This window comes from Paroedura picta, chromosome 1 (genome assembly GCF_049243985.1).
Source record: "Paroedura picta isolate Pp20150507F chromosome 1, Ppicta_v3.0, whole genome shotgun sequence".
Lineage (NCBI taxonomy): Eukaryota > Metazoa > Chordata > Lepidosauria > Squamata > Gekkonidae > Paroedura > Paroedura picta.
Genome location: NC_135369.1, coordinates 33,285,240 through 33,311,140, shown reverse-complemented (window position 1 = coordinate 33,311,140; position 25,901 = coordinate 33,285,240). Strand labels below are relative to the sequence as shown.

Below are 25,901 nucleotides of genomic sequence, written 5' to 3'. Positions count from 1 at the left end.
AGCATCTGCAGTGATTTGTTTAGCAACCAGGTGATGCAGAGCATAGTCCACAGCATAGACTTAAGAAGACTGCAAGTACAGCCTAATGTGGCCAAGGTCTTCAGTTTGGGAAAATCCTGAAGGTTTAGGTACAATGCCAGTGTATGGGGAAGAGTGGTGATGTCACTCTAGGATTTCAACTTCTCCATAATACAGGCCACCCTTAAATGCCTTTTGCCTATGTGTTCCCAATAGATACCTCAGATCACATTGAATTAAAAAAGACAGAAATAAAATATTAATGCTTTATTGACAGGTGGCAATTCTAACACTGTTGTCAGCCTCCTTGATTGTGAGAAAATTCATACAGGCTATTCTACTGTCAATGCTTTGTTGGCGATGTTCTAATTGTTTTGACCTCCTTGATTGAGAAGAAATACATCTTGGAAGCACTGCTGGTGAGGTCTGATTCGTTCCTGATGGGTGTGGAGGGCCTCGGAAAGCTGAGAAAGGTTGGGCTGAGGGGAGCAGAGCTTCAGTGAGACATAGTCACTCTTTCTTCTTCTCCCTCAGACTCAGGAGTTCCTGGCCAGTTTTACTGCAGTATGGGAAGGATTAAGCAGAGGGTCAAACAAAGGACAAGGATTAAAATTAAAGTCAGAGGGCTAATTTAAACTCTAATATCATTTTTAAAAACTTTATTGCATCTATAAAGTACTAATACCAGAGTCTAGGGATGGGGAGTTCACAGATAAGGCTAAATCTTATTTAGGCAGGTTTGTTGTAATAGAAAAAGAAAAAAAATCCTTGCAGCTAGGGTTTAACATCTATATGTGCTCTCTTGCACAGCTGCTTCGGGGTTATGGGTTGGAAACAGATGGGTCTCCTCCTCCTTGCCCCCCCCCACATTCTATACTGCATTCTGGGTTAAGTAGTGGAGGATGTTCAGGTGGGAATGGGAACTTGTTTTAAATTGTGTTAAACTGTGCCGCAGTTACTGGCGAAACATCAGGGAATAAAATTACCAGGCCACACAGCTCAAAAAACCCGCAACAACCAGTTGACTCTGGTCATGAAAACCTTCCACAAAACTTATGACTTAATGATATGCAATCCTAGAGAAGCTTAGCAGCAACAATTTCAATGCATGACTTCAATGCTCAAGCAGGAAAAAGCTATTTTTTCATTAACTGCTCCAAGATGCTTGAGGTCTGAAATCATGAGATGAGAAAATGAAGATGGTAGAGCACAAAATCTGATTATTAGTTCACTTGATACACCCAGCTGGTGTACATAAAAAGACAAGAAACTGCAAAAGGAATGACTTAAACCTTAAGAAAGGTCTGTGAAGGACTAAGACCAGGCTAGCAAGATGTCTTTAGAGAACTTTTCTCAATAAGGCTATAAGAAAGTTGAAATGCAGAAGCCCATATAGAAATTTTATGAAATATAACTGATAAGCTTGCAACTGCTAGTATAGTGCCAGATGATAATTTTAAAATTGGATTGTTTCCTACCTGAATTGTATTCTGCATTCATTTCAACATTTAATGAGAAAGATTCTAAGTTGGAAGATATTTGGGGGCTGATAAAAGCAGAGTACAAAAGACTATTATGAGCAACATAAAAGCAAGAATGACTCAAGCTGCATGATCCAAAAGACAAGGTAAAGGAGACTGGAACTTAACCAATTGATCACTTATTTATTTACTAGAATTAAAGCTTGTTGTAGCTGATACAATGGGCACTAGCGGAGGGAGAGGGGAAAACAGCAGAGAGAGAGGGAGGTAGAAAGGAAGAGAGTGATTAAGATAGAGTTTGGCATTGTGAAGAATAAGGAGAGGGGTTGTCCAGTCTGTAAGGTTTAATATGTGTGTTGTGTGAGGGGTTGCGACAAATGAGGGTGTGGTTATGGAGAGATGGGTATCAGGAAACTGTGGTTTGGAATGTTCGCTGAGTGTGGGAGAGGACTGACCTATGGGAATTGTGGCATAGTGGTTACAGATGAGCTTTCAAGAGCCATGTCTTCAGATATGTGAACGGAAAATCAGACTGGAGATTCTTCTTAGGGGGAGATTACATGGTAACCAATTCCTCCCAGTTCTGCATTCAGTGGTAGCTGGCCAGGTTTCCATGCACAGAAAGCCGGTATGTTAAGGAGAAGTTAGAATGATACCCCTTCTTTATATCTAGTTTTCTATGTGCAACTGACTTTTTGCATGAGGAACATTCTATCAACATTGCATGGAGAAGCATGCCCCCACTCTCAGTAGGATGTGATACTGGACATGCTAACCACTTCAGTCGGGCCTATGGTCCAATGTTTTCAGTTGCTAAGCACAATTCGTGTTGTGCCAAAGCACTTTCCCCTTCTCTCACCTTTTTCGACCTGATTTCTTTTTCAAGCTTTATTTTAAGAAGATGTGTTTTCTCTGTAAATTTATTTAGCTCTTTCCTTAATTCATCCATCTGTTGTTGGTGTTCCCTGCAAGAGAAGAAAGCAATCACAACAAACAGTCCCTCACATCTACAACGTGGAATCTGTTGTAGATTGGGCAGGCCACCTACAATTAATTCACATGTCTAATACATTTGTTGTTGTTGTTATGTGCGAAGTCGTGTCCGACCCATCGCGACCCCATGGACAATGATCCTCCAGGCCTTCCTGTCCTCTACCATTCCCCGGAGTCCATTTAAGTTTGCACCTACTGCTTCAGTGACTCCATCCAGCCACCTCATTCTCTGTCGTCCCCTTCTTCTTTTGCCCTCGATCGCTCCCAGCATTAGGCTCTTCTCCAGGGAGTCCTTCCTTCTCATGAGGTGGCCAAAATATTTGAGTTTCATCTTCAGGATCTGGCCTTCTAAAGAGCAGTCAGGGCTGATCTCCTCTAGGACTGACTGGTTTGTTCGCCTTGCAGTCCAAGGGACTCGCAAGAGTCTTCTCCAGCACCAGAGTTCAAAAGCCTCAATTCTTTGACGCTCGGCCTTCCTTATGGTCCAACTTTCGCAGCCATACATTGCAACTGGGAAGACCATAGCCTTGACTAAACGCACTTTTGTTGGCAGGGTGATGTCTCTGCTTTTTAGGATGCTGTCTAGATTTGCCATAGCTTTCCTCCCCAGGAGCAAGCGTCTTTTAATTTCTTTGCTGCAGTCCCCATCTGCAGTGATCTTGGAGCCCAGGAAAATAAAATCTGTCACTATCTCCATTTCTTCCCCTTCTATTTGCCAGGAATTGAGAGGGCCGGATGCCATGATCTTTGTTTTCTTGATGTTGAGTTTCAAGCCAACTTTGGCACTCTCCTCCTTCACCCGCATCAACAGGCTCTTTAGTTCCTCTTCACTTTCTGCCATTAGAGTGGTATCATCTGCATATCTGAGGTTGTTGATATTTCTCCCTGCAATCTTGATCCCAATTTGTGACTCCTCTAATCCCGCATTTCTCATGATGTGCTCTGCATACAAGTTAAATAGGCAAGGCGACAGTATACAGCCTTGCCGAACTCCTTTCTCAATTTTGAACCAGTCAGTGATTCCATGTTCAGTTCTCACTGTTGCTTCTTGACCTGCATATAAATTTCTCAAGAGACAAATAAGATGCTCTGGTATTCCCATCTCTTTAAGAACTTGCCACAATTTGTTGTGCTCCACACAATCAAAGGCTTTAGCATAGTCAATGAAGCAGAAGTAGACGTTCTTCTGGTACTCCCTAGCTTTCTCCATGATCCAGCGTATGTTGGCAATTTGATCTCTAGTTCCTCTGCCTCTTCGAAATCCTGCCTGTACTTCTGGAAGTTCTCGGTCCACATATTGCTGGAGCCTAGCTTGTAGGATTTTGAGCATAACTTTGCTAGCATGAGAAATTAGTGCGATGGTGCGGTAGTTTGAACATTCTTTGGCATTGCCCTTCTTTGGGATTGGAATGTAAACTGACCTTTTCCAATCCTGTGGCCATTGTTGAGTTTTCCAAATTTGCTGGCATATTGAGTGTAGCACTTTTACTGCATCGTCCTTTAAGATTTTGAATAGTTCAACTGGAATGCTGTCACTACCACTAGCTTTATTGTTGCTCAGACTTCCTAAGGCCCATTTGACTTCACATTCCAGGATGTCTGGCTCCAGGTCAGTAACTACCCCATTGTGGTCATCAGGGATGTTAAGCTCGCTCTTGTATAGTTCTTCTGTATAATTTTGCCACCTTTGTTTGATCTCTTCTGCTTCTGTGAGGTCCCTACCATTTTGGTCCCTTATCATACCCATCTTTGCATGAAACGTTCTCTTCATATCTCCAATTTTCTTGAAAAGATCTCTGGTCCTCCCCATTCTATTGTTTTCTTCTATTTGTTTGCACTGTTCATTTAAGAAGGCATTCTTATCTCTTCTAGCTATTCTCTGGAATTCTGCATTCAATTGGGTGTATCTTTCTCTTTCTCCCTTGCCTTTCACTTCCCTTCTCTCCTTAGCTATTTGTAAAGCTTCCTCAGACAGCCATTTAGATTTCTTGCATTTCTTTTTCTTTGGGATGGTTTTAGTTGCTACCTCTTGTACAATGTTGCGAACCTCCGTCCATAGTTCTTCAGGCACTCTGTCTATCAGATCTAATTCCTTAAATCTATTTGTCACCTCCACTGTGTATTCGTCAGGGATATGATTTAGTTCATACCTGAGTGGCCTAGTGCTTTTCCCTACTTTCTTCAATTTAAGCCTAAATTTTGCAACAAGAAGTTCATGATCTGAACCACAATCAGCTCCTGGTCTTGTTTTTATTGACTGGATAGAACTTTTCCATCTTTGGCTGCAGAGCACATAGTCAATCTGATTTCTGTGTTGACCGTCTGGTGATGTCCATGTGTAGAGTCGTCTCTTGGGTTGCTGGAAAAGAGTGTTTGCTATGACCATTGTATTCTCTTGACAAAATTCTACCAGCCTGTGCCCTGCTTCATTTTGTACTCCAAGGCCAAACTTGCCTGTTATCCCGGTTATCTTTTGGCTTCCTACTTTAGCATTCCAATCCCCCATGATGATAAGCACATCATTTTTGGGCGTTGCTTCTAGAAGGTGTTGTAGGGCTTCATAGAACTGATCAACTTCATCCTCTTCAGCAGCAGTGGTTGGGGCATAGACCTGGATCACTGTGATGTTGAATGGTTTGCCTTGGATTCGAACTGAGATCATTCTGTCATTTTGGGGATTGTATCCCAAGACTGCTTTTCCTACTCTCTTATTGATTATGAATGCTACTCCATTTCTTCTGCGAGATTCTTGTCCACAGTAGTATACCTGATGGTCATCTGAATTAAATTCACCCATTCCTGTCCATTTTAGTTCACTGATTCCTAAAATGTCGATGTTCAGTCTTCTCATTTCTTGTTTAACCACGTCTAATACATTATGCTTATAATATTCATTAACACAATGCATACCAAGGAAACTCTAGTGAAGGACAACAAATAGCCCAAGCCTCAACACTTTGCTCTAAATTTTTCCGGCTGGAAAATGAAAAATCCCTGACACAGGATCTCTTCTTCAAGAACACCAGAATTCACAAGTTGAACACAAGTAACAACCATGCATTGGCTACAACATAAACTGCCTTAATAGTTGGGATCCAATAATAAAATTTGATTTTTTTTTTTGTGGAGTTTCACTTACAAAAGTCTTGGGGATGAACCAGTATCCAATGTAGAGGGAATGATTTATATGATGTTTGGGTAGCATGTAGGTCTCCAAAAATAATTACTTGTTACTTTTTAGCAAAATATTTACAAAACTGAGGGCCAAGAGAGAACAGAGAACTTCACTTTATTCTCCTTCACATAGTTTAGGCTAACCTGGGTAAAGCAAAAGCTTCTATCTGTTGTTGGCACTTCCCCATCACTACTCTCTGCAGATCCCCCAATGCCCAGCTGCCATTGACCTATGAGAGCACCACCTCACTCTTCCTCTAGTGGCCAGAGAAAAGATTTCAAGTTGTTGTTCATCTTCTAGATCAGGGGTAGTCAAACTGCGGCCCTCCAGATGTCCATGGACTACAATTCCCAGGAGCCCCTGCCAGCAAACACTGGCAGGGGCTCATGGGAATTGTAGTCCATGAACATCTGGAGGGCCGCAGTTTGACTACTCCTGTTCTAGATTGTCTGATGTCTGTAGGATTGCTTTGGCTCCTTAAGCATCACCGTCTTGCTGAAGACCATGCCACATTAAAATAAATAGACAGGCACCTGAAGCTGCCACTATCTTAGAGAGTCTTCCCAGGCCACAAGAAGATAAAAAATAGTGATACATGGTGGAAAAGGTGAGATTTTACTGCATTTCTGTGTGTTCTGCTTGTGTAGGTGTGTACATACACACATAGAGCGGTCCTCTCTCCGAACTTATTTAACATCTTTATGTGCCCTCTTGCCCAGCTGGCATCGAGGTTCAAGCTGGGATGTTATGAATATGCAGATGACAACCAGCTCTTCCTCCTGATGGAGGTGGGCCTGTTCTGCCACAGTTTGCTATTGTACTACTCGAAGTAGGACTGGGATGAGAAGGACTTGAGACCAAGAATCAAAAATAAAGGGTGGGGGGAGTCATGGAAAAAATAAGTGGAGGGAAAGAGAAACCGAATGAGTAAATCATGGGAAAGAGGGAGAAAGATTCAGGAAAAGGTTATTTTATCTTGCTTCTTCAAAACACTAACTACTGCCTTGCAAGATCTGGCTGGACTGGGTGACAGGAAAGGAAGAGAGAAAAACTAGGCTGTTAACAGTCTGACAATTCTTCTAGCAGCCATCGATGTGCTGTCTTGTCTTTTACCAGTTTATGATCATGTTAGCATGATCTGTTGGATAAGCTGCTTCAGTCTTGGAGAAAGGCAAGAATAGCCCATAAAATAATGCCCTTAACAATCCCTCTGAATTTCGTCCCCCCAGTCCCCCTCTGTTGGCAGCCCTGACTGCTGTAACATTGCAGTAATCGATAGGCCAAGTGCAAGCAATCAAGGGCACGTTAACAATGGGGGCATAGACAAACCCACTTGCTCAACTAATCAGCCATATTCAAAAGCAGAAAACACTAGAAGCCAAGCAATTTCAAAAGAATCCTCCTGCTCCTACAAAAATCAACAATACACATGAATTAATTAACAAAACATACCTTGCAATTCTGCAGAGTTAAACAGCTAAAAGCCTATTAACTTCAATGGATATTCAATAACCTATTATCAGAGATTGCTACCTTATATGCTGCACATGCAAGATTAGATTTTCAGGCTAGGAATACACATTTAGAGAGTTGGCATGTATCGTACCGGGATTTTTCTTGGAAGCCGTCAGAAACGTATTGTCTTAACTTGGCAAGCTTTTCTTCTCTATTCCTTATATCTTCTGCATTCTGCTTTTTCATTTCAAACATCAGCTCTGTATACTAACACAAGAGAGCAATCAAAATTACACTCTGCTGAATAAATACTGAACAAAACAGAAGGATATGTTTGCAACTGAATATAATTTTACAATGAGGTGCACTGAAGATCCACTCCAAGTGGGTTGGAAGACAGTATACAGAAATATTCAAGTAAGAGAGACCCATTGTTCTGTTTTTTGACAAACCTGTGTGTGCTGTTCTTGAAGTATTTTTGTATAGTACCGTATGGTTTCCTCAAGCAGCTGGATCTTCTCCTTCACTACGTGCTCTGATTCTTCCAACTGCCTTTCCATTTCTTTCTGATGTTCTTTCTCTAATTCAATGGCTGTGTTATATTCAGTAGCCTGTTAAAAGCCCCCCCCCAATCCAGAAATCAGATTAACCACTCATGCTTACTTAGAAGGAAGCCCTAACAAATGTAAGGATAGTTGCCTGAAATATGTTCTTATCCAGGAGTTTCCTGGGTATGGGATCTCTGAACTGAGCAAAGATCACCCTTGCTTGGAAAGGCTTCTGTGTCCCCAGTTGAAAGTAACGAGGCAGCCTGCTTGCTCAAGATTCATATGTGCAATGGAATCTACACAGGCTCTCTGGATAAGGTGACCAGATTGTCCAACTTTTGGAGGGACATCTGGAGGCACCTGGCAAATTGTACTTATGTTGAAATTTAAAAAATATATATTGCAATACTATTTTTGCGTTCTATGAACACTTTTGTTGCTCCATATAGACCAAATTTTTAATCAAGAACCCCCCCCCCCCCCCGGTCAATGGTGTCCTGCTTTACCAATGTTAAAATCTGGTCACGTTATCTCTGGATCAGGACAAGCATATTGTTAATCACCAGCATTTTATCAAACAAAAGACTGCATATCTGTAAACAGCCCGTGGCGCCACGGGCGCCACGGACTGTATAAAGGAGTAAGGGGTAGTGGGGAGGAGTTAGGGCGGGACCGGTCCGGGATAAAAACTCGGGGGGGGCCAATCAGGAGCCGCGAAGCGGCTCCTGATTGGCCCCTCCGAGTGTCAATCCCGCCCCAAGCAGACAATGGGGAGCCGCGCGAAGCGCGGCTCCCCTTTGCCTGCTTCACTCGCTCAGAAAATGGCGGCCCGCCTGGTGAGAGCCTCGGCTGGGGGGTGGGCCGGGAAGCCTTCTCTCGGCCGGCGGAGCGGCCTCGCAGCGTTGTGGACGCTGCTAGCCCGCTCCGCCGGCCGAGAGAAGGCTCCAGAGAGCCTCGGGGGGGTGGATGGGTGGGGGGGGGGAAGGGAAGCCTTCTGCCGCCCCAAGGAAGCCCCCGCCGCAAACACAACACAAGCTGCAGAGAAAAAAGAAACACCCCCGGAGGAGCCTTTCGCCGCTAGCGCGACGAGAGCCAGCAGAAAAAAAAACCCCTGTAGGAGCTCCAAGCCGGCGCGCCGACGAGAGGCAGCAGAAAAAAAAACCCTGTAGGAGCCTTTCCCAGCTCCAAGCAGCAGAAAAAAAAAACCCTGTAGGAGCTCCAAGCCGGCGCGCCGACGAGAGGCAGCAGAAAAAAATTAACTCTGTAGGAGCCTTTCGCAGATCCAAGCAGCAGAAAAAAAAAACCCTGTAGGAGCTCCAAGCCGGCACGCCCACGAGAGGCAGCAGAAAAAAAAAACCCTGTAGGAGCCTTTCCCAGCTCCACGCAGCAGAAAAAAAAAACCCTGTAGGAGCCTTTCCCAGCTCCACGCAGCAGAAAAGAAAAACCCTGTAGGAGCCTTTCCCAGCTCCACGCAGCAGAAAAAAAAAACCCTGTAGGAGCCTTTCCCAGCTCCACGCAGCAGAAAAAAAAAACCCTGTAGGAGCCTTTCCCAGCTCCACGCAGCAGGAAAAAAAAACCCTGTAGGAGCCTTTCCCAGCTCCAAGCAGCAGAAAAAAAAACCCCTGTAGGAGCCTTTCCCAGCTCCACGCAGCAGAAAAAAAAAACCCTGTAGGAGCCTTTCCCAGCTCCACGCAGCAGAAAAAAAAAACCCTGTAGGAGCCTTTCCCAGCTCCACGCAGCAGAAAAAAAAAACCCTGTAGGAGCCTTTCCCAGCTCCACGCAGCAGAAAAAAAAACCCTGTAGGAGCCTTTCCCAGCTCCACGCAGCAGAAAAAAAAACCCCGGTAGGAGCCTTTCCCAGCTCCACGCAGCAGAAAAAAAAAACCCTGTAGGAGCCTTTCCCAGCTCCAAGCAGCAGAAAAAAAAAAACCCTGTAGGAGCCTTTTCCCAGCTCCACGCAGCAGAAAAAAAAACCCTGTAGGAGCCTTTCGCAGATCCAAGCAGCAGAAAAAAAACCCTGCAGGAGCCTTTCCCAGCTCCAAGCAGCAGGAAAAAAAACCCTGTAGGAGCCTTTCACAGCTCCACGCAGCAGGAAAAAAAAGCACCTCCTGGTGTCCCCTGGGTCCTAGCGCCCATTGCATTCCTGGTTGCAATGGGCTTTCTTGCTAGTATTTACAATAAAATGCTAACAAAACATTTCCAGCCCAATCCTACCTTAATTAATTAATTAATTATATTTATATACCACCCTCCTAGGAGGCGCAAGGCAGTTTACATAAAACACAAACAATACAAGAAACAATCCATAACATATAAATAACCATAACATTAATACTACTAACTGATAATTGTAACAGTGCAAACAGGTCCAGGAGCACAGAGCAGGGGCCCTTCAGATGTTGTTGGTTATGTCTGGTCTCAACCAAATGCCTGGCGGAAGAGCTCCCTTTTGCAGGCCCTGCGGAACGGCTTTAGCTCCGTCAGGTCTCAGAGAATGCTTTGGCCCTGGTTGAGGCCAGGCGGGCTTCTTTACATGGAAGAAAGTTTTACTTTGTTCATTGGGACTTACTTCCTAATGAGTATATTTAGTACAGGGGTCCTAACTGCCTTCTGATATATATGTGAACATGAAAGATTTTTAAGTGTACACATCTAAGAACATAAAATGTGACTATAAGAAACACCCATTTGAGAAGATGTGGGCATGAAAGTATATTGCCCTTTTATGCCGATAGATGTAACCTATGCCCTACCAAGATGAAAGCAGGCCATCAGCCATGCACTGTGGCTTGGATTTTGACACAAACTTCCCCCTTTTCAGTGGAGTTATAGAATCTCTGATGGAATCCCACATGTAACTGATGGGCAGCATTTGGCTAGGTAGATTACAAGTTGTGAAGACTTAAATTCTAATGGTAAACTGAAATGCAATACCTGGTCTTTAGTTATTTTCATTAATCTTGATATAGTTGAATCCTTCTCTTTTAGGGTGCCTCTGAGTTGCAGATTTTCCTCTTGTAAGCTTTTAAATTTTTCCAGAATATTCTCATCATTGTCTAAAGAGGTCTGTTTGGTTACAAAAGATTGTGTTTCGGTTAACACAGGCATGGGGGAGACAAAACTTTACACATACTAGATCCCAAGTACTGCCTGGGGAGTGAAGCTCACAGAATGTGAATTCCTTGCCTCATCTCTCTTACTGCAGCTCACAGAGTCCCCCAAATTCTGTTCCTGGAGGTTACAAGATACTTGGAAATGGCATGACATGTAGGAGGTAGAAATGAGGTTAGAATTGCCGCTTTCAAATCTGCCACAGAAATGCCCTTCCATAAGAGTAACCACCACATACACTACCTATGGTTTCACTGGTGAAGATCTCTAATACAGTTTAAGTGCATTGATCACAAAATCAAAGCAACTCTTTATCAGTGCTTCAGCTTAATGTTGAGACTCCATTATATTTTGCTGGTATCGCTTACCTGAACAGATTTGTTGACATGAGCTTTTCCTTCTCTCATGGGGTTGCTCCTCACTTTTATGTGTGATTTTGTTTCTTGATTTCTAAGTGCCACACCAACAATGCAAGATGGAATCCTTGACTTGGCAACCACATGCGTACGAAATGAAGTAGAGCCACAATGTTTCAGTGGCTCAGTTGCTTTAAAGGCATGTCCATTTATTTTCAGAGCTTGGCACCTGGCACGGGGCATTATTTCTGCAGTCTTCAGCACTCAGGTAGGCTGTCTGTGTAAAAACTGGTGTGCAGCCCTCTGTCATCCTGCAGTATGATCAAGAGCCCAGGGCATTGAACACAGACTGAAGTACACTTGGCACTGAACACAGACAGAAGTATACTTGATTCTGAATAGTTAGACTTACGGGAAGCAAAATGCAGGTTTAATCCCTACCCGAGTTGTGGCTCCAAGCACATATCTCCAAAGGCTCCTGTATAACTGAACACTTGCCATTCATTCCCATGTAGGAAAACCTGTATTTGGTTGTGCTGCTGAAATCAGTTGCCCTCACTGCCTCTGCCACTGATTTGCATGCTGTCACTGACAGGGTGGTGGTGCCATGTTTATCTGTGCACAGGAGGGTATACAATGACCTCCCTTTCTGGGGAGCATTTAAAATCTGCAAAGACCCCCTTTGGCATACACCCTACTACCCTAATAGAATACAGCAACAAAAGTTGCATGTGCAGAATGCTTGTTCCTTACAAGCAAAGGAGCTTGGGGTGGGGTTGAGGTTCAGTGACAGAGCATCTGTTTTGCATGCAGGTTCAATCCCTGCCAACTCCATGGAAAACAATTAGGTTTTAGGTGATGTGCAAGACCACCACTTGAGATGCTCGAAAACTGTTGCTAGCCAGAGTGGACAGACACTGTTGACCTTGATTGTTGTTGTTAGGTGCGAAGTCGTGTCCAACCCATCACGACCCCATGGACGATGATCCTCCAGGCCTTCCTGTCCTCTACCATTCCCCAGAGTCCATTTAAGTTTGCACCGACTGCTTCAGTGACTCCATCCAGCCACCTCATTCTCTGTCGTCCCCTTCTTCTTTTGCCCTCAATCGCTCCAAGCATTAGGCTCTTCTCCAGGGAGTCAAGACAGGTTCATACAAAATGCAAAGAGCTGCCATTAAGAGGCAGGATTTGTACCTCCAAGGCCGTATGGAACTATTTTGAATTTTGGAAGGGCCTGCACAGGCTCAGAAATTAAAACGTGACATCATCTTGAGCAAGCAGCTCAAGACTTAGGTTGCCAACTATGGTTTTGAAAATACCTGGAGATTTGAGGGTGGTGCTAGGTTGAGTGGGGCTTAGGGAGGCAAGAGAATTGGTTGTGTATAATGCCATGCAGTCCACCTTCCAAAGCAGTAGGGTTGCCAGTTCCAGGGAAATACCTAGAAATTTTGTGGTTAAAGCCTGAGGAGGGTGGGGTTTGGGGGGGGGGACTCCAGTGGGGTATAACGCCACACAGCCCACCTTCCAAAACGACCATTTTCTCCAGGTAAACCGATCTCTGCCACGTGGAGGTCAGCTGTAATCCCCGGAAATCTCTAGCTACCACCTGGAGGTTGGCAGTGGTACAAAGCAGCCATTTTCTCCAGGAGACATGGACGAAATGCTTTTAATAGATAATTAACACATAAGCAATTTCTGCAGCTGTAGTTCCAGATCAAGCAAAGTGGGCATTCGGGTTCCGCTTTTGAAACGGATTTTGCTACGCTTTGAATTAAGCAAGTCACCTGTCCACAGCTTTCACGCACACTCAAGCACGCACTTTTAAATCCACTTGCAGTGACTTTGCTGTGTGAAGGGGCAAAACCCGCTTGCAAATAATCGCTGAAGTGAATTGAAACGGCATTCTTCAGCAGGTGTGAAAGCGCCTATTAATAAATGAGTTCTGAAAGAGACAGCAAATTGCGGCCCGTTGGGGGGGGCGTAGCGTGACCAACCCCCTCCAGCTCCCCCTCCCTTTCCCCGCCCCGCCCACTGACCTCCCCTCAAATCTTCGCCAGCGGCGGCAGCAGGAGACACGAGGCCGCTTGTTGCTAGGCGACCAGACGCGCAGGGGCGGGGCGGGTGAGCTTGTGCCTGTGCAGGGCGCCAGGGAAGCCGCTGCACTGCGACAAGCGAAGAGGCAGTAGGGCGCGCGGCAGCCGCTCTCCGGCTTCGGCGCGCGCACGGGACTTTTCCCTGATTGGCTGATTTGGACAGGGAGGAGGCAGGGCCGTCCGCTGCACGGCGTGTTGATTGGCTCAGTTGGGTGTGAATGACTGAGCGTCTCTCCCTCCTTTCTCCTTTCCCTTCCCCTTTTATGAGAAAAGGGCGGTAGTCAATGTGCGTCTGTGTGTAGGGGTAGCCAGAGCAGATGGGTGGGGGCTTGTAAGAATAGCAGCATCCCCTTTCCTTCAGTGCGAGCCGGGGATGAAGGAAGGGTTAGGGTGGCAGCTTCCCCACTGGCTCGTTAATTTAATTTGTATTGCTGGTAGTCTGTTCAGCTTGTATGGATTTCACGTCGTTAATATTTTGGCTCACTTTAGATCTTTTTAAAAATTGCCTTAGCGGTTTTTTTCCCCTGTGTTTTTGCTTTTTGGCAGGAGAGCAATATTATTACAAGCTGCTTTGTCTACCTGGTTCCTGTGTAAATTTGACAAACTGAAAATAATGGCAATGCTTATTGTACCACGAAGAATGGAATCATAGTCCATCCAGAAATTGCTGTGGCTTAGTTCATAGGGTCAGAAATTCAGAAAATAATGGGGGTTGTGTGTAGCATTTCACCTCCCTGGTGAAATAAGGCAAAGAGCAGAAAACAGGAGAATCGCCTAATCTCTTTTAGCTGGAGTTGGGATGACCTGCAAGCGAGGGCTGCCTCTTAATATGAAGGACAGCACTTTGAAATCAGGCAGCTGTTTGGGAAGGAAGACTATGAATGAGGGCTTGCTGGAGAAGACAGCTTTGTGGAGTATGGGCAGCAGCGCCTTCAGTTACCAGGAGGGGAAAGGCTAGGGGGGATCATGAAATCTATCCTACTTTGTCTTTGTCCAGCAGAGTGGTGGAGTGGGTGGGGTGGAGGGATGTTAAGTGACACAGAAAGAGATCTGGGCACCGATAAGCACGGCCCTTTTCTGCCTGGCCTAAGATGCAAATCTATCTGTTCCTTTTTGCCTTCCAGGAGACAGAAATGAGACAAGGCAGGGTGGAGCATCTGACTCCTGAATCTGTGTAATCAAAACACTTTTTGCTCTTTGTCTCCCCTCAGGATACGTCTGTTTGGTCCTCGCCCTTTGCTGTCTCTCATTTTGCTGAGAGTCAAGGGAAGCGTTCACCGCGTTTTGAATTGGGAGGCCAGACATCAGTTCATCTAGCAGCATCCTGTTTCTGTTGAATCATTCTTCAGGTAACTAATATTAATTTCTTCTTTTTAAAATATTATCTAGCCTCCCCCTAATGCTGCAATAAGGGGTGAGGGCTGACTGGAAATTCCAGAGGGATATGCCATTGCAAGGGCCTTCTGCACATTCCTGAGATCCATTGCTTTTAGCCAAAGGGCCCTTGCAGCTGTCTTACCTGCAGGTGACCAGAGCAATGTCTGCATTGAATTATGTAAGGGCGGGGGGGGGATGGTTAAATAAACCTTTCCAGCTTTTGTTTGCTATGAATGAGAGGCTCTTGTCCAAGTGTGTCGTTTTGTTTTGATAACATTGTTAATCTAACATTTAAAAACTTATCTTCCTAGTCTAATAAGTGTGGGTCGGTACAGAGCCTTTACATTTTAGTTACTTTAGTATTCAAAGGTTCTCATCCTTGTATTGTGACAGGAGCTTATTTTGCCTTGGAAAAGTCTAGGAATAGCCACCAGATCCTTGGATAGGATTTTTTCCTGCCTCCTTTTATGTGGCGGCTTTCCCTCAAACGCTTATTTCTTTTACGGCACAAACTTTCTAGAACCCGTCATTGGCTTCAGGGCAATTCTGTCTCCTTGGGATAGTTGTGCTGTCAGTCAAATAAATGACTTGGAATTCTAGTTCTGCCTGAAAGCTAGCTTCTTAATATTTATGTTGTCATGCCTCTGATTCTTTTCCAGAAAACTTGAATTTTGAAATATGCATTCATTGTCTCTCTTGTACTGTGGTTCCTTTCCTATAGATATAATGTTTTCATATGCGGTTTTAGATTTATTGATACTCCTTGCCCTGTGACTTGTGGAACATGTAGGGCCTGTTCCTATGTAAATGAATACAGGCTCATTCATGTGCCTTTTTAGTTCCTCCTCTGCAGATTTTTTATTTATTCTGAAAAAAATGGGGATAAACAGCTCATGCAGCTACAAACATCATTGATGTGACCAGGTGCACTCTTTGGAAACAAAAGTATGGATTGTCATTGTCCTCCTGAACACAGAGCATCCATGCCCACACCCCCATCCTTTGGCACATGGACTTCTGTAGCACAGTATTGTGTTCTCATGTGTGTGTTTGAGTCAGATCTTAAGTTCATGATGCATGGCCAAGAACCCTTCTTGCTCACTAGACCAGGGGTAGTCAACCTGTGGTCCTCCAGATGTCCATGGACTACAATTCCCATGCATTTGCTGGCAGGGGCTCATGGGAATTGTAGTCCATGAACATCTGGAGGACCACAGGTTGACTACCCCTGCACTAGACAACAACATTCCAATCTTTGGCACTTAGCTTGTTTGATCTTGCTTTTCCTTCTTCATCCTATAAAGAAATGAAGCCATTCAGGAAGGATTAATTTGCTTCTCAGCCTCTGAGAAGGAACAGACTCTTCCACCTGTGTATCATTTGGGAGGGACAATAGCTTGTGGCCTGGTTAAGGTAACTTGTAACCAATGCCCTTTTCTAACTCTTTCAGAGAAATTTGGAAATAAATGATGAATAAGCTGGTTTTGCAGGGTATTACCTATTGTTGCATGATTGATGTTGCTCTGTGCCTAAAAAGATGTGTTTGGAGTGCGTTTGGAAAGAAGCATAAGATCTGTAACAAGCGTCAATGAACATCAATAGGCATTCTTAGATAATGGCCATATAGTCTCATGCCCTCATTGTATGAAGAAGAAAATGTAGACAATATTTTCATGTCTTAAAAAGCTGTGTCTAGGGTACATCTTGCCAACTGCTGTGTTGCTAGATAAAAACTTAACACTTGTCTGGAAACATCACTCTTTATTGGACTATCTGCCATCTCTGCATGGCTGAGTGGCTTGAGAGGTTGAGATACTTGGTTTAAATAACACACAGGTAGGTTTGTTGTAGTATTGTAATGATTTAACTGGGGATGCTAAGTACTCTAGAGTAAGGAAACCACGGAGTATTAATATTTATTTTATTTATTTATTTCTTGGCTGAGTTGGAAGGTAGAATGCCCAGTATTAAAACAATGCAATCAAATATCATGAGATACCTGTTATGTGATAGGGCTAGGATTACATAAAAAACCCACAGAGTTTGTATCTAGGTTTGAAGCTATCATGAGGTAGGATGGAGTACTCACTTCTGGAGGCTGACAGCAAGGCACAAATTGAGGGCAACTTGCATTCCCTCTTGTGCCTGGTATGCAAAGCAGGCAGCACAGCTTTCGCTCCTGGTTGACTGAATTGGGCCTCCTGTCTTCCATTAGAATATTCTCTGAGGCAAAATGAATGAAAACTGGAACCAAGCCCTCCTCCCTTTCTAAAATAATAGAAGCTTCCCTGGCTGTTTCAGTACTTCCCACCTGGAGGGCAATATGAGGGTCAGGTTGCAAACCACTGGAGGGGGGGGGGCTGGAGTTTTCTGGGAACTACAACTGATCTCCAGAGTAGAGATCAATTCCCCTGGAGAAAATGGCTGCTTTGGAAGGTGAGCTCCATGACATCATATCTCCACAGAGCTTGTTCCTCAAATCTCCAGGAATTTCCCAACCTGGAGTTGGCAACCCTGTATGAGGGAAAGTGAACACATGCAAATTTTCCTTCAGCCCATTCCTTATCATTCTTGCCACTGCCACCAACTTCTTTTCCAATTGAAGAAGGGTAGAAGTGTGTCCCTGCCCCAGGTGTAGGCTTCTTTTCACAGGCATCCGCAAAAGGAAGATGGCTGTGCTACTTCCTTCTTTCCTGGGAGCCTTGTGGCACTGCGGCCCTGGCCCCCTACTTTGCTGTCCGTTACATGGGATTCAGATCATTCATGCAGAATCTTCTGGAAAAGAAATGGTATGGTCTCCTCCCTTCTCAGGTACTTTTCTGAAGTCAGAATATAATCCCTACCCCACATTTTGTTACCCCTCTCCCAGCTACAGAGGCTCATAGTTACGTGATGGGGGGAGCTGACCTTTTTTTGCTGAAGTGACAAAAGGCCCCTGAGCATGTCATAGGACACTGTATGCAGCGGTTAACCCCCCCCCCAAAAAAAAGAAAACTTTGACCCTAGGCAAGTACTCATATGAAGGAGCCTTATATCCTGTCAAACCATTAGGGGATTTAATGGTACTGCCTCCTCTAACCAACAATAGGTGTTGGGCAGAGAAAAGTTTCTTCAGCTCCCCTCATTGCCTGCTGCCTGAAATTCTTTGACCAGAAAAGCTAGGTGCTGGATCTGAGGCCTCCTACATACAAATTATGGGTTCTGCTTATGAACCATGTCTGATTTTTGTATAACATTTTGCATAACATCAAGGCTAACTGCTGACCAAAGCAAAATTAGCTTGCCTCAAGCCAGGAACAATTACTTGTTTTTCGTATTACAGCATATCTCAAGTTGGAAGGAATTATTTTCTTTATAGACTTGCTGGCATATGCTGCTCCTGCCACAGACAAGATGCACTTGGAAGAGCTTATCTATTCAGACAGATAGTTTAAATTAATAATGTGCTGCTAGCAACACACTCTTCTGAGCCTTTTATAATAAAGGAAAAAGTCCTGACAGTGTCTATTCATGCCTGTTCTTAGAAAAGCAGTATGTGTATGTACCGAGGGTGGGGAGGGTTAAACCTTTCTATTCATGCTATTCCCTCCATATTTAGGCCCTTTAGGGAACAAAGATAGGTGTCTTATTGTACCATTTGGGGGAAGGTATTTCTTGGGCTGTTGAAAACTTGCACTGTTGTAGTTCCTTTTCTCCAATAGGAAAATGCTGAATTAGATTTAATTAACTAATCCAAGATAACTCACTGTACTTTTTTGTATGGTCTCTGTGGCTTTTTTGAACCTGTTTAATGCATCTTAGAATGAATTTCTCTTCACTTTGCCTGCCTATTATGATCCTGTGTCATATTATAGCTAATTATTTATTTAATTTATAGTTAAATTTATAACCTGCCTTTATCGGTCCTGCCATCTCGGGATGGTTTACAACAGTAGGTACAAATAGTAATTAAAAATCAAAACAGTTAAAAACAGCCAAACAACTGGTGACATAAGAGTTCCAATTTCCAGTTCGGAATCAGTTGGGGAGCTGTCTGACTTGCCACTGCGGGAGGCCCTTCAGTTGATATGTTCGCTTGTCCAAGATGTCCTCAACCCAGCGGAAGAGCCCCGTCTTGCAGGCCCTACAGAACTGTGACAGTTCAGTTGGGCCTCTGATGTTCTCAGGGAGCTCATTCTACCAGGCTGAGGCCAGGGCCAAAAAAGCCCTGGCCCTAGCCAAAGCCATTTGGACTTCTCTGAATCTGGGGAAAATCAGATGATTTGCAGATCCTGAATGAAGTGGCCTCCAGGGGACATATTCACATAAGCGGTCCCTCAGAAATACCTGGCCCGGCCTGCATATGGCCTTGAAGGTTAGAACTCAAACTTTGACATGAACCTGGAACTCCATTGAGAGCTAGTGTAGTGGGCCCCCCATGATGTCTTACTGAAGACCTGCATGACAGGCCTGAGTAGAGCAAGTTACAGTTGTCTAATCGCAAGGCGACCATCGCAAGGATCACTGTTGTGTTCAGGGGCCAGATAGGGTGCTAGTAGCTTTGCCTGGCAAAGGTGGAAAAACACCTGCCTAGCTACTGTTGTGACTTGAGCCTCCATAGATAAGGAGGCATCAAAAATCATCCCCAAGTTCCTGGTGGTATATGCAGTTGACAATTGCACTCGGTCCAGGCAAGGCAATTGCACTTCCTAATCTGACAAAATTTCTACACTCCACCATGACCTAACTGGTCATGACACGGAAAGTGAACTAGAGGCCCCTTGGCCATCTTTGAAGAGGACACTGAGTAACTAAAGATGATTCACGCTGACCGAAGTGGACAAGATGCTAAAGTGAACCAACCACTTGCCAACCACTTACTCTCTAGACCCATGTCCATCATGGTTGCTAAAAACAACAGATATAAGAGTAGCCCTCCCCCTCTGGGAGATAATCAACCTCTCCCTCTCAACAGAATTCCCGGAAGGGTTAAAAGAGTTAGTGGTTCACCCACTGCTTGAAAAGGCTGTCACGGACCAACTGTCAGCATACTTGGAAGAGTACCTTGGCTTAAGGTTCTGGTTATCACCATTAAGGCCATATATGGTCTGGGCCCAGTGTACCTGAGGGACTACCTCTCTGCCTACATCCCCTTAAAGAGCCTTGTGCTTCACTATCTCCAACTGCCTGGTGATCCCTGGCCTGAAGGAAACTTGCTTGACCTCAACCAGGGCCAGAACTTTCTCCATCCTGGCCCTCACCTGGTGGAATGAGCTCCCAGAGGGCCCTAACAGAACTTGAACAGTTCTGCAGGGCCTGCAAAAGGGAGCTCTCCCGCCAGGGGTTTGGTTGAGGTTGACCTGAACCAACTACTTCCCATTGGCCCCCAAGCCTCCCTCCTATGGTAACCATTGCCGATCCGTCCACCCACAGGACCATCAATTGATTTAATGTTCTCCCCACTGTTTACTATGTTGCCTACTGTTACCACTGTATTATTGTTATAAATATTAAGTTCTGTATCATTCCTGTTTTATGTAAACCGCCCTGAGCCTTCAAAGAGGGAGGTATATAATAGTTGGGGGAAGATCATGGTGGAGGTGCGAGACCTTGTCTGCAGAGTAGCTCATAGCTTGTATCCAGTTCACTATAGTTTGAGCACCCTTATTCCAGGGCTGTAAGCGATCAAATTATCCTAGATCAGGGGTAGTCAAACTGCGGCCCTCCAGATGTCCATGGACTACAATTCCCAGGAGCCCCTGCCAGCAAACACTGGCAGGGGCTCATGGAAATTGTAGTCCATGGACATCTGGAGGGCCACAGTTTGACTACCCCTGCCCTAGATTATTGTCAGGCATGAGCTGGTGGATGGGATGGAGGCAGCATAATACTCTTGTTTATCCACCTTCATCCCCATCTCATAGGTTTCTATAACCATCTTATAAGATGTTCTTGAAATTTCATCAGAATCGGAATACCTTTATTGGCATAAAAGTTTCATCATGAGTCGTCCTCCGAAGTTGCTCTAGCCAATGGGGAGGCTTGTTCTGAAACTTCTACCCATTTGAAAAAGGTGTTGGGGAGATTTGTTCTGAAACTCCCACCCACTTGAAAAAAGGGCTTGCTATTGCCTTGTGTCGGAAAGGACTCCTCTCTGAGAAGTTCTCTTATACATATAGAGCTAGCTGCATAGTTCTTTGGTTTCTGTTCTGTTTCTGCCCTTGCTTGTTAGGCTTTTGCACTGAACTAGTTTGTGCAGCATAATGATCAAGAGCTCAAGGGCTAAGTCCCCAGTTCTAATCTCAGTTCCCCTGATAACTTCTTGGGTGATCTTGTGCAGCCTCAACCTATTCCTCTGTAACAGTGTTGTCATTCCCATAACTTTCCTGGTGGTTGTAAGGATTACAGCAGTAATAAAAGTGAAGTGCTTTGTGCCCTTGTAAAAAGAGCTAAAGAATATTATCAAAATTCATTGGGAACTAAGCTGTATGTGAACACAATCCCATTATCTTTTTATGCTGTTATATTAGTGAAATTTATTCCTGTGGTCCTTCAGCAGCAAATTTGCCCTTTTCTAATGAAAGACTGAATCTGCTATTCAGTGACTGGAGAGAAAGAGGCCTGTGTATATCCATGTTGTTGAGTGCATAAAAGGAAGAGATCTGGAATGGCTCCATTATGGGTCGAGGGTTTGTAAAAAATGTTTGTAAAAAGATTCAGCCACTAACAATTGTGCTCTGCAATATCATCCTATGGTGCCTGTGCAAACTTACAGAAATAACTCTACTAATTTAACTATCTTCTGAGCAACTGGATTCCAAAGCTCCCCTTGTCAGTTGTCTAGATTGGTTGTTCAGGTTAAAAGTCACCTAGAGAGGTCATTCAGGTTAAAGGAATCTCATTTTGGAATCTCTGAACAACAACCAGCTGTTTGTTACGAAGCAATTTAACTTTTTCTTGCTTTGTTGCAGTCTCTATAAACTTCATTCAGAGTGGGTATCTGACAACGGGAGCTTTGACTCTAAAAAACTTACACTCCCCTAAATCTCATTGGTCTCTCAGGTGCTACCAGATCTAGCTGCTCTAGTGCAGATCAACAGGGCTACCCTCTCAAACTCTTTTCTGAGTGTGCCTGAAACTCCTGAGTAGGACAGTAATTCAGAAAGCCTCCTTCTCTATCCATGCTGCCCTTCTCAAGATTGCAGTTGTCCTCAGATCATGGGCTGGAGAGAAGGAAACACCACTAAGTAACTGCCACCTGCTCCTTGCTGCGGGATGATAGAATCATAGAGTTGGAAGGGGCCGTACAGGCCATCTAGTCCAACCCCCTCCTCAGTGCAGGATCAGCCTAAAGCAGGGGTAGTCAAACTGTGGTCCTCCAGATGTCCATGGACTACAATTCCCATGAGCCCCTGCCGCTGGAAATTGTAGCCCATGGACATCTGGAGGGCTGCAGTTTGACTACCCCGGCCTAAAGCCTCCAGTATAAGTCTCTGTCCAGCCATTGCTTGAAGACCGCCAGTGAGGGGGAGCTCACCACCTCCTTAGGCAGCAGATTCCACTGCTGAACTACTCTGGCTGTGAATTTTCCCCCTGACATTTAGCCCTACGCATAGTTTAAAGCTGTTACTGATCTGTCTTTGTGGGATTTATTTATATATTTGCTATTTTTAGTTTGCTAATAGGGTGGGGGGAGCCAGTGATTCAGCTTGACACTGAACACTGATTCTTTTGGGATAAAATCAGATCCAACGTGTACAGCTGACTTTTCTGTAGTCTGGAATTAATAATAGCAAGGTTAATGTCCTAGTCTTTTTTTTCCCACCCCGTTCTGAATTCTCTCACACTTGCTATCTGTTGTGATTCATTATTCAAGGAAGGGGAGTCTATTAATAGTAACTCTGGGCAGTTTCCTACAGAGTAGAAACTCCTCCTTCTCCCTTTAGTTGTTGAGGTATGATATGACTTGCCCTGTGTTTTGTGTAGGGACGTTTTTAACGCTTCTGAGAACATTGCTTAACATGCCCCCCTATGCAGAGTGACTGTTACTTTTGGCCATGTGTTTGTAGTGCTAGGATGGTGGTGGGCTAGGTATTATGGGGGGGATTCTGGGATTCCTTGGAAGCCTATTCGTAATTCCTCTCACCAGTAATCAAGAGGAGACTGTTCAGTGTATTATAGTGCATCTCTCTTGTGTGGTGAACCGTGGCCCCAGGAAGCCAGAAGGGTGTATAGGAGCCATATGTGAGCCTTCAGTACCCATCTACCAGGACAATGAGTTCCATGGGAGGTGTTTGCTGCAGACCTTCAAAGAGCTCCCTGAAGATTGAAAAGGTTGGAAACAATTACTCTAAACTAGTGCTCCTTCCCCCACCCCCCAGAGCCATCGTGGTGTAGTGCAGTGGTCCCAAACCTTTTTATCACCAAGGACTGGTCAATGCTTGACAATTTTACTGAGGCCTGGGGGGGGGGGGTAGTCTTGTGGAGGGATGTCGCCGCTGCTGCCTGAGCCCTGCTCTGCTTGCTTTCCCGCCGGCGCCCCTGATTTCCTGCCGCCCACTGGGGGGCGCTGCCAGCAACAGCTATGCAGTGCCACGCCAAGGGGAGCCCCAGCCATGGTGGCTGCTGGAGAGCACCAAAGGTGAAATCAGAGTCCAGTGGCACCTTTAAGACCAACAAAGATTTATTCAAGGTGTGAGCTTTCAAGTGCAAGCACTCTTCCTATTCCTATTTGAGTGCTTGCACTCGAAAGCTCACACCTTGAATAAATCTTTGTTGGTCTTAAAGGTGCCACTGGACTCTGATTTCATTGTGGTACTTCACACCAACACGGCTACCCATTGAGACTCCGTCAGATAGTGAAAAGTGGGATATAAAAGTCAACTCTTCTTCGCTTACCTGGTTTTCTTTCCCATGTACCTGGGAGGGCCTATTGCTGAATGAAGACCTTGTGTTTTGTATGCAAGATTTAAATTCCTAGTATCTCCAGTGAAATTCCTAGTATCTCCAAGCTGGTCCTTGGGCTGAGGAAGACCTTTGTCTGACACCTGGGGGAGAGCGGCTGCTAGAAAGTGCTGGGCCAGCTGGATGGGTGCTCTGACAAAGGCAGCTTTGTTTGTGCTGCCTTATTAAAGTAATTGGAGCTAAATATCGATGGTAGGTCATAACCTCCCCACCATGCCACTGCCCTGAGATGTATCTGACCTGTCTGTTGAGTTGAATGTACCATATGTCAGTGCTGACACAGCAATATCAAATATTTATATCTCCAAGACTAAAATGAAGGGGTGCAGCAGTCAACACAATAGACAGAAAATATAATCTGTTTAGAACAGCCACTAATAACGTGACATAATTATAGAGGTGTGGACTCATTCTTTCTTCAAATTATTTAACCAAGTAGAACATTGAGATCCCAAGTTCTTATTGTAGAGGCGTCATTTTTGAGGAGCGTCCTTTTCTCTGCAGCCAATGGAAACAGCATCCTGCCCTCCTCCAAATGACAACCTTTCAAATACTTAAAGAGGGCTATCATGTGTAGTGGAAATCTGTGCCTTTTAAAGCACAAATTATTTTGCGGATAATATTTGTGATATTGGCTCGTTCTCCCTAACCCCAGAATACTTTTGTGAAGTACGTGATGTTTTAGTTTCTGCCTTTCACTTTTGTCTTCCTAGTGCCTGATGATGAGTCGTGGGTATTCTGAAAACAATAATTTCCCATACGACAATAATCAAATGGTTTTGGACATGATCCTCTGCTCTTTGATTGGGGTCCCTCAGCCTATCAACTGGGACAGCGTGGCAAGGCTAGTGCCAGGCTATTCATCCAAAGAAGTAAGTTTTCTTTGTCTTTCTCTGGCTCCAAATTCTTACCAAGATCAGGAGCTTGTTGTTTTGATGAGAAATGAGGTAATCAAAGAAGTCAACTCCATGATCACCACAACATGCCAAAGTTCGAATAGAACTGGAGGGTTTTTCTTAACATGACTCTGTCATCCTGGACCTTAAGCCCAGAGATTGAAGGTGAACTTGAGGTAGAAACTTAATGGGACAAGAGGCTATTATAATAACATCAACATTTAGATATTTGGATTCTTGAGCCTTAAAATAAAGAAGTTCTGACTTCTGGCTAGGCTGCTAGGCATTCGCCCTGGTCTCAAAGGCTTTCTGTAGAGCCAAGTCGCACAATAATTAATGCAAGGGGGACAGTGAGATGAAGACTGTTGCAAATGAAAGCCAGTTTCAGTCTGCTATCTCAAACTGCGGACCACTTGTGAGCAGAATACCCTGCCTCCCTCCTTTCTGTCTAGTGTCATCTTCATACATAACACTGTTTCTGATTTTTAAGGCTTTTGTGTTGCACAGGAATACATGAGAGAGAATCCAATGTCCATTTCAGCCAGGGCAGAGTTTATATTCATGTTAGGAACTAATTGAAAACAAATGTAAGCATTGTTTGTGACAATGGCTTAACATTGACCCTTCTTCAGCACTGACAATGTACACTTACCAGGCACCTCTTGTGATTCCTAAAGAGAGAGAGAGGACTAGATGGGCAGGGAAGCGGAGTCAGCCATCCACTGTGACATCACTGGGCTCCCTTGCCTACTTCTAGAGCTGGTGTTTATGGAGTGCTGTGATATCACAGTGCTGTAGAAGGATGGATTGAGCATGGGCTCCTTGTCTGCTAATATGCTTCCGCAGCAGCTCTGAAGGAGACTTGGGGTTGCATTACTTTGGACGCCCTTAATAAATCCTTACCGGTGGCGAGTCCCTTTTAGCCAGGCTTCCTTTGAGCCTGTGAATTTATTGAAACATCTGACAGGGCCCTGGTTTTCTCGCTGCCACCGCAGCTTTGGGCCTCTTTCTATGACTACAGCCCTTTCTCCCCACCTACCTTTTCATAACGAAGTGGAAAGAAGAGAAAGACTGAATGACTCGCAGGATCTTGGAAGCGAAAGATTCTGTGCCCTTGCCTGGCAGTCTATCGGAGACCTGGTGTTGGTCTGCATTTGCAGATAGTGGGAAGGTTGATTGCCACTGAAGGATTACACTCTCTGTGTACTCTTCTGGATAATTGCTCAAGGGCCCTCTGGGGATTGTGATGTATATTTGGCTTGGCATAACTGGGACATAGTTATTGGATGGTTCCAACTGGCAACCTTATAGTAAGACCTGAAGGAATGGCACAGTGTGCTCACCTTGAACATAGTATCTCAAATTATGATGTCACAACTTGGACTTTGGCCAGGATCATGGCTTAGAGATGCAACCCATGCTTTGTGTGCTGAATGTTTTTGTTTCACCTTGTGCA

General features: G+C 44.6%; 2 protein-coding genes across 10 annotated transcripts in view; one reads left to right on the top strand and one right to left on the bottom strand.

The window, feature by feature from the left end:
• Nucleotides 1-270: 270 nt before the first annotated feature.
• LOC143835400 (uncharacterized) lies at nucleotides 271-13,330 on the bottom strand. 2 transcript variants are annotated; one of them, XM_077332948.1, is made up of 7 exons: nucleotides 13,173-13,330; nucleotides 11,149-11,447; nucleotides 10,604-10,735; nucleotides 7,575-7,733; nucleotides 7,274-7,389; nucleotides 2,359-2,464; nucleotides 271-577 (listed from the first exon to the last, which is right to left on the bottom strand). In XM_077332948.1, the coding sequence occupies exons 2-7, from the start codon at nucleotides 11,377-11,379 to the stop codon at nucleotides 575-577; spliced, it is 747 nt and encodes a 248-aa protein (XP_077189063.1). In that variant the 5' UTR covers nucleotides 11,380-11,447; nucleotides 13,173-13,330; the 3' UTR covers nucleotides 271-574. The 2 variants fall into 2 exon arrangements, with proteins under 2 accessions (XP_077189063.1, XP_077189071.1); XM_077332956.1 differs by lacking the exon at nucleotides 2,359-2,464.
• SANBR (SANT and BTB domain regulator of CSR) overlaps nucleotides 13,307-25,901 on the top strand; it is a 43,569-nt gene continuing 30,974 nt past the window's right edge. For 4 of the 8 annotated variants that reach the window (XM_077332938.1, XM_077332930.1, XM_077332911.1 and 1 more), the window contains exons 1-2: nucleotides 13,535-14,578; nucleotides 24,263-24,421. In XM_077332938.1, the coding sequence (XP_077189053.1) occupies nucleotides 24,269-24,421 (153 nt within the window). In that variant the 5' untranslated portion in view covers nucleotides 13,535-14,578; nucleotides 24,263-24,268. The other 4 variants (XM_077332902.1, XM_077332892.1, XM_077332883.1 and 1 more) reach the window with 4 other exon arrangements.